The sequence below is a fragment of the Lithobates pipiens genome, unplaced genomic scaffold, assembly GCF_037356315.1.
Source record: "Lithobates pipiens isolate NorthernLeopardFrog02 unplaced genomic scaffold, aLitPip1_a1.2 Scaffold_25, whole genome shotgun sequence".
Lineage (NCBI taxonomy): Eukaryota > Metazoa > Chordata > Amphibia > Anura > Ranidae > Lithobates > Lithobates pipiens.
The window spans coordinates 144,874,518-144,882,867 of NW_027507787.1; the positions used below are offsets into that span (position 1 = coordinate 144,874,518).

The 8,350-nt window shown below is 40.3% G+C and overlaps 1 protein-coding gene across 1 annotated transcript in view; it reads right to left on the reverse strand.

Moving 5' to 3' along the window:
* The window catches only part of LOC143930544 (pancreatic triacylglycerol lipase-like), a 73,946-nt gene extending 66,345 nt beyond the window's left edge, over positions 1-7,601 (reverse strand). The window contains exons 1-2 of the mRNA XM_077454927.1: positions 7,512-7,601; positions 1,586-1,631 (exon numbers count right to left, since the gene is read on the reverse strand). Coding sequence (XP_077311053.1) covers positions 1,586-1,631 — 46 coding nt within the window. The 5' untranslated portion in view covers positions 7,512-7,601. The remainder of the gene's footprint in view (positions 1-1,585; positions 1,632-7,511) is intronic.
* Between the last annotated feature and the right edge of the window lie 749 nt (positions 7,602-8,350).

Below are 8,350 nucleotides of genomic sequence, written 5' to 3' on the forward strand. Positions count from 1 at the left end.
AGCAAAAATAAATGTTACAGGGGTGATAACCCTTCCCTATGTTTTCCAAAAAGCTTAAAAATAGATTTTTTGACTGGAGCTACACTTTAAAAATTTACCAGTTCAAAATTACAAACAGATTCTAATTAACAACAAACAGCAATCTGCAGGGAACCATTCCAGTCAGTAAACTGTTGGTAAAAATTAGGAACAATGGTCTGGCAATTACTTGACTGAGCTCCTCGGGTGCAAGCTATCTGGTCCCGGTGACTTATTAATGTTAAGTTTTTCAAGTCTAATTATATCCTCTGTTAGCCATGAGGGTGCTTCCTGTAACGTGTCATGAGGATAAACATTGCATTTTTGGTTACTAAATCCCCCCGTTTCCCTCGTGAGGACTGAGGAGAAGAATAAATTCAATACCTTTGTCATCTCTCCATCCTTAGTAACCATATTCCCTTCATCATTCTTTATGCGACCAATATGATCTGATCTCTCGTTCTTACTATTTACTGTATATACTTAAAGAATTTCTTGGAATTTTTTTTTACTCTCCTCCACTATGTGCTTTCCATGTTCTATCTTAGCCACCCTGATTGCGCCCTTACATTTCTTGTTGCATTCTTTGTAAAGTTGGAATGCTGATGATGTCACCACAACAGTGTCACCACAACAGTGCCACCCCATAGTGTCCCCAAACATGCCACCACACAGTAAAAACACCTGTCCCACATATATCCCAGGAAAATCATCTGTCCCAGTGGTCTTTTATTGCTCTTGAGCTCCTCCATATCCTGAAATGTCTTCTTTTTTTTCTGCTGTTGTGATCTGAATTCCTATTAGAAGGTGGCTACCTTTGTTTTCCATGGTCTCACTGTATGTAGGAATGTAGCCACCCTATCTTTCTCACTCTCAAGGTTTACTATGCACAATGGGATTCATAGTGTGCATGGAGCCAACTTATTCCAAATTAAAAAAAACACCCTGTTTAAAAACCATTTAATAAAAAATACATTACAATGAAATAGTGAATGAATATGTATCAATAGAACACCTTTGGGATGAATAAGAGCGGAGACTGCAAAACCAGGCCTTCTCATCCAACATCAGTGCCTGACCTCACAAATGTGCTTCTGGAAGAATGGTCAAACATTCCCATAGACACACCCCTAAACCTTGTGGACAGCCTTTCTAGAAGAGTTAAAGCTGCAAAAAGTGGGCCAACAATATTGAACCCTACTGAAGCCCTGGAAGAATGGTCAAATTCCTAAACCTTGTGGACGTCCAGACACTACTAAACCTTGTGGACAGCCATCCCAGAAGAGTTGATAGCTGCAAAGTCAAATATTGAACCCTACGGACTAAGACTGGAATGTCATTAAAGTTCATGCCTGTGTAAAGGCAGGCGTCCCAATACTTTTTGACAATATAGTGTATATTGTGTATAACAATGATAGGGTGTGACTCCTTTGGTGAAGAGGGTGATGTGACTGGCTCAGTATTCTCTGTACTGCACAAATATGTCAGAGCTATAGTAATAAAGGAACACTCCAGTGATAGATATATTTTCAAGTATCTCCTCTCACTGCCCAAGAGCATTTCTTACCTTTGACTGCTCCCACCAGGAACAGGACGGGGAGTATGCCGATCATCTAAAAGTAAATACAAAGTAAAAATATAGCGTTACTTGTAGCTGTAAAACCCAAGCAAAAAATACATAAATAAATGAAATATATGCAGGTAGAATAGTCCAGGTAGTTTTAAAACTTATTTCTTTCAAAGCAGCAAAATGATGATCAGGAGTTTTCTTGGGTGGGAGAGAATGGGGTCTTGATGGGAGCGTGGAGCCGTTTTCTTGAGGATGAGTCTGTTTGAGAGGGCTAAGATTTGTACTTTAGGACCCTCTTTGCCTTTTGTTGGCTCCTTCCCTGGCTTCTTCCCAGGAGAGCAAGGTCTTAAGAGGGGTCTCCTCTTGGCTGGACCCTGGAATGCTTCCTTACACCAGCATGCTGCAGACTCCCCTTGTTGCTCAGGCTCAGAATATTTAAGGGCTCTTCCCCCTCATCCTGGGCACACCTCCTCAGGGATTTGTGGAGGTTCCATAAATGTTTAGGCTGCAGCCTTTGCCCTCTGGCCCACTATGTTCTGTAAATCCCCAGATAGTTCCAGATTACAGGGTAAAGTAGCAAAGAAGCAGCCTATGAAACCCTGAGCAGCCCTAACTTATCAACCTAAAATCCACTTTTTACAATGGGACCATACTAAATTGACCTCACAGCCTTACACAGTGCTACACAAGCCAAAGTAGTGAGTGAGTAGTAGTGAAGATACAGGTGGTAGCAGGAGAGACAAAAGCAAGATATTGGCTGGAGAAGAGCACAATAATTTGGCAAACAGGAAGTGCATATACATGGCTTAAAGTAATTGTAAACCTCAGACATTAAAAAGGAACAAAGCATATCCCTCTATAATGTGTACTTGTATCAATAATGTCATATCTGTCTGCTGCCTCATTTCTCTGTTTGCAAACTACCAACTCCTACACTCTGTATACTACTGACCTCTGAGCTCTGTGCAGTAGTCCTCCTGCAAGCTGTGGGTTACATACCTCCTGACACTGCACTCTGTTCAGTACATTCTATTGTTTGTGCTTGGGAGTGAGGTACAGTTGAGAGACTAATATGTGTTCTACATATAAACTCTATACCAACACACACCACTGTTAAGCCTGCCAATGTGAGCAGCGGGTGGAGGGCCATCTTTCATATTGATTGGACCCTGGTCAAACATTTTCTTGGGCCCCCCCCAAGACATGCAATTTCACTCTCCACCTGCTATGAAAAATACAATAAATATCAGCTAGACTCAAAATCAGTTTAGTGAATCAGATCAGGCAGCGATTGCGACTGGATGCCAGAGGTTACAGTGTTTAATTACCGCTCACTGACTGGCTGCTAGAGGATATAGCACACAATATGGCTCACTGTTTGCTACTAGAGGCTACAGTAAATGGCACCTGCTTGTTGATTGGTTGCTAGAGATCACTGTACATTAGGGATGAGCCCGATGTTTGAGTCAAACGTAAGTTCAACTCAAACATCGGGTGTTCGCCTGTTTGACAAACAATGAACTTTATGCGGTGTTCACGGGAAATTCAAAAACCGCGGAACACAGTTAAGGTCTATGGGAAACTAACATAAAAAACCGAAAGTGCTCATTTTAAAGGTTTATATACAAGTTATTGCCATAAAAATTGTTTGAGGTCCCAGGTCCTGTCCCAGGAGACATGCATCAATGCAAAAAAAAGTTTTTAAAATGGCCGTTTTTCAGGAGCAGTGATTTTAATAAAACTTAAAGTGAAATAATAAAAATGAAATATTCCTTTAAATATCATGCCTGGAGGGTATGCTTAGTATGCCTGTAAAGTAGCACATCTTTCCCATTTTAGAACAATACCAGAGCAAAATTAAATTTCTAAAGGAAAAAAGTAATTTAAAACTGCTCGCGGCTGTAATGAAATGTCGGATCCCGGCAATATAGATAAAAATCATTGAAAAGAACGGCATGGGTTGCCCCCCTAGTCCACTAGCAGGCCCTTTGGGTCTGGTATGAATATTAAGGGGAACCCTGCACCAAAATGTAAAAAAAAAAATATGGGGATCCCCCCAAAATCTGGTATCAATCCCCTGGATCCCCCTTCAGATCTGGTATCAATATTAAAGGGAACCCTGCGCCAATTTTTCTTTTTAGATGGCATAGGGGTCCTCCCAAAATCCATACTAGACCCTTATCCAAGCATGCAACCTGGCATGCCGCAGAGAGCATCCCCCTCCTGAACCATACCAGGCCACATGCCTTCAACATGGGGAGGGGGCTTTGGGGTTCCCCCAAAGCACCATGTTGATGCTTTCTGAGGCCATCACTTCCTGTATCATCATGTCACCACCCAGGAAACTTCATATCCCATCATGCACTGCCTTTCTGCATCACATAATAGGGTGTTCTATCAGATTACCGCTACCCATCAGATTGTGCAATGGAAGTGAAGTTCTGATCAAAAAAAACCTTACTGCGCATGTGCGATGCATTCCACCATGCATTCCACGGCGAGATGTGTTCCAGACACTATGATCTGATGGGTAGCGGTATTCTGATAGAACAACCAGCAGATTTAGAGAAATGCACACGTGCAAGCGGGACCAATGACAATTACAGATCAGATTGTTATAGAGCCCATCAGATTCTTGCACCATTTACAACAACCCATGCGGACATCTTGAATTTCTGAGTAATTTTAGTAATAAAGTGAGCATATATGAATAAATATAGTATATTGACATCAATGATGCTGCTTGGATATTAAATTTTGAAAGAAACTGGATGCCAGCAGTAGGAAATTGGAGGAGGCCATGTGGGTACACACCATACTGCTCAGTGCTAAACCTTTAGCCTTTCAAATTTGAACACCTAAACAGCATCACAGATGTCAATATACTATATTTATTTATATACACTCACTTTATTGATAAAAATTACTCAGAAATTCAAGACGTAGCTGGGTGTAGTAAGTGTCCGCATGGGTTGTTGTAATTGGTATAACAATCTGATCTGAAATTGTCATTGGACCGCACTCTTGCCCCAGCCCGCTTGCACATGGGCATTTGTCCAAATCTGCTGGTTGTTCTACCAGAATACCGCTACCCGTCAGATCATGAAGTGTGTGGAACGCATTGCGCTGTGAAGTGCGTGGTCAGGACATCACTTCCATTGCACAATCTGATGGGTAGCAGCAATCTGATAGAACAAGGGCATGTTTACCCCTCTAGACACACCTCCTTCATCACTATATTACTATATACTAGGAGGATATACCTAACTATACAATCACTCTGTATCCAATCAGGCAGACCCTTGCACTACATAGTTGATGGTAGATCTAAAGGAGATTGTACAATCAGGTTGCATAGTGTATGGTGAGCTTTACAAACTTCTAGGGACACAATTCTTCTGTTTTCAGTACTACAGCTCCACATAGGCTGTTATGTGATCACTCAGCTTCTATACACTCTTACATTCTGCCAAATGAATGATCAATGCAAGAAGAAGGTAAGGTACAAAACAATCAGTCAGCAGAGGAGGACACTGGCTGTGTGTTCAGGGAGAATGGTGCTCACTGACTATGTCTGCTTTGGAAAAGCATGTAACATAGAAACAGAGAAAAGAGACGGCAGTAAAAAACCAAGTAGTCCATCGAGTCTGCCCATTTATTTATTTTTGTTTGTTTTTTTGTTAACTTTTTCGTATAGATCTGTGTTTGTGTCCAGCATGTTTGAAGCCACTTACTGTTGACTGTCTCACTACTTCTGCTGGAAGTTTATTCCAAGCACCAATCACCCTTTCAGTAAAATAATATTATACAAACATAGTTTGGAACTTTCCTTCAGTTAGTTTGAGGTTATGTCCCCGTGTTCTGGATTTTGGTTTCATATTGAAAAAATTGAACCTTATTCACCCCCTTGATGTATTTAAAGGTTTCAATCATTTCTCCCCTTTCCGTTCTTTTCTCCAGACTATACATTTTAAGTTCCTGAAGTTGCTATCAATATGTTTTATCCCCCATACCTTCCACCAGTGGCGGAATTATATGGGTTGCTGAGATCGCCATGGTGTCCAAGCCCCTTGCTGCAGGGGGCCCTTGAGGGCCCCCTGTACTCTTCGATAGGAGGAACGGCAGGGGCGGCTCAGAGGAGCTCCCCGATCATTTAAGAGATATTCACACTGCATGCAGCCAGTGACATCACTTGGGCATGCGCTCTGAAGGGGCGGCATATCATGCTTGACCTTTAGAGTTCCTTGCTGCATCCATGGAGTGATGTCACCGTGGCCCAGGACACTCATACAGCTGGAGCTTGTGAACCCAGAACAAAGACCAGGAGAAGATGGAAGCCCTGTCAGCATTTACAGCGCACTGCTGGAGGTTCTAAGGTAAGTATTTAATAATGTGTTAGTAGTATGCGATGCATACTAGCAAATTATGCCATTGCCTTACAGTAATTTTTTTTCTTTTAATGCTGCAGTTCACTATCACTTTAATGGTATATTGGAGCATAGGGAAGCTGTATTTTCTAGAAAAAAAAAAGTTTAATTATTTTTAAAAAGTTAAAAAGATTTCATTGGCGTGCAGGAAAAAAAAAATAGGAATGTGAAATGTTTGTGTGGCAAATATATTGGTATATCTTATTTCTCCTAAAGTGGATATTTCTATTTAAAGCTGCATTCACATCATAAAAAAATGTTTGCTGCTTTCATGGCACAGTATCCACATCTTTCATACATGTGAATGATAACACATAAAATGCAATTGGAAAGCATCTGGAATGCATAACAATATTTTTGTGAAATAAATTGGAGTAAACGAGAAAGGTGAAATGGAGGTGATTTTTGGTACAGTGGGCTTTAAATGTCTCCTGAGTAGGACCAAAGATCCTTTCACCTATCCCAGACAAATTCTTATGCCAAAAAAAGTGCTCCTCATTAGCCTAAATAGTTTTCTTTTTGCAGAAAGGAAAAAACAGACAGCTCATAAAAGTCCAATAGTTAAACAAACAAATAAATAAGATAATAAATAAAAGTGACCATACAGAAATAATGATAAAATACACACAAAAATACAAAAACAAATGACATTAAACGAAATATGATAAACTATCCTGAATACCCTACCCCCCCATGAACCACATCCAATAAAAAACAAAACAAAAAAAAAACAGTTCTTTTTTTATTGTTGTATGTATAACAAACACACACACACATTAAAATAAAAAACACAAATTACACTAATATAATAAACTACCCTAAACACTCTCCCCACCCTCATGAAATACATCCTTTCATTGTATTTTTTATCAAACAAATTTCTCCTTAGACCCCTTTCACACTGGGGTTCTTTGCAGGCGCTGCAGCACTAAAAATAGCTCCTGCAAAGCGTCCTGAAAGAGCCACTGCTGGGTCTCCAATGTGAAAGCCCCGAGGGCTTTCAGACTGGAGTGGTGCACTGGCAGGATAGTAAAAAAAGTCCTGCTAGCAGCATCTTCACCACTCCTGCCCATTGAAATCAATGGGGCAGCGCGGATAAACCGGCGGCAAAATGCAGCTGCAGCAGCACTTTGTGGTGGTTTTAATCCTTTCTCGGCCACTAGCAGGGGGGTAAAACCACCCCCAGCTAGCGGACAAATACTGCTGCTAAAATGACGGTACAGCGGCGATAAAAATATCGCCATATTAGCGTCAAAGCCGCTCCCACCCCAGTGTGAAATGGATGCTAATTTGGCTACATTTTGACAACAGAAACATTGTAAACTTTGCAGCCTAATTAATTTCACCAAATTTGGTGCTCATCCCTATCGGTCTGCCATGGGCATATTTGTGCTACAGTACAGAGAATCACAATTGATCCTACAAATTTCAGCTTCTCTCAGAGGTAATTGTACATCTGCACTGTCATTATTCTGATATTGGTGATCAGCACTTACCTTGTTCAATTCCACAGCTGCCTCTCTGGAAATGGGACTCACAAGACGTCTCTACTATAAATACATCTGTGTGTGTGGGGGGGGGGAGAGAAATGTTATATCAGAGAGATAAAACTTAAAAAAAAAAAAAACAGAACACCAAATGATTGACTACAAAAGACCTTGGTATACTTTTCAAACATATGTGAAAAGAAAAGGCAGCACTTTACATTAACCACTTAAGCCCCGGACCAATTGTCAGCCTAAGGACCAGAGGTCTTTTTACAATTTCGCACTGCACTGCTTTAACTGGTAATTGCGCGGTCATGCAATGTTGTACCCAAACGAAATTTGCGTCCTTTTCTTCCCACAAATAGAGCTTTCTTTTGATGGTATTTTATTGCCGCTGCGATTTTTATTTTTTACGATATAAATGGAAAAAGACTGAAAATTTTGAAAAAAAAATATATTTTCTACTTTTTGTTATAAGAAAAATCGAATAAACTCAATTTTAGTCATACATTTAGGCCAAAATGTATTCAGCCACATGTCTTTAGTAAAAAAAAAGTCAATAAGCGTATATTTATTGGTTTACGCAAAAGTTATAGCGTCTACAAACTAGAGTACATTTTCTGGATATTACACAGCTTTTAATTTATGACTGCCTATCTAATTTCTTGAGGTGCTAAAATGGCAGAGCAGTATAAATCCCCCCCCAAATGACCCCATTTTGGAAAGTAGACACCCCAAGGAAATTGCTGAGAGGCATGTTGAGCCCATTGAATATTTTTTTTTTTGTCCCACGTGATTAAATAATCACAAAAAAAAAGTTTACAAAAAGTTGTCACTAAATGATATAT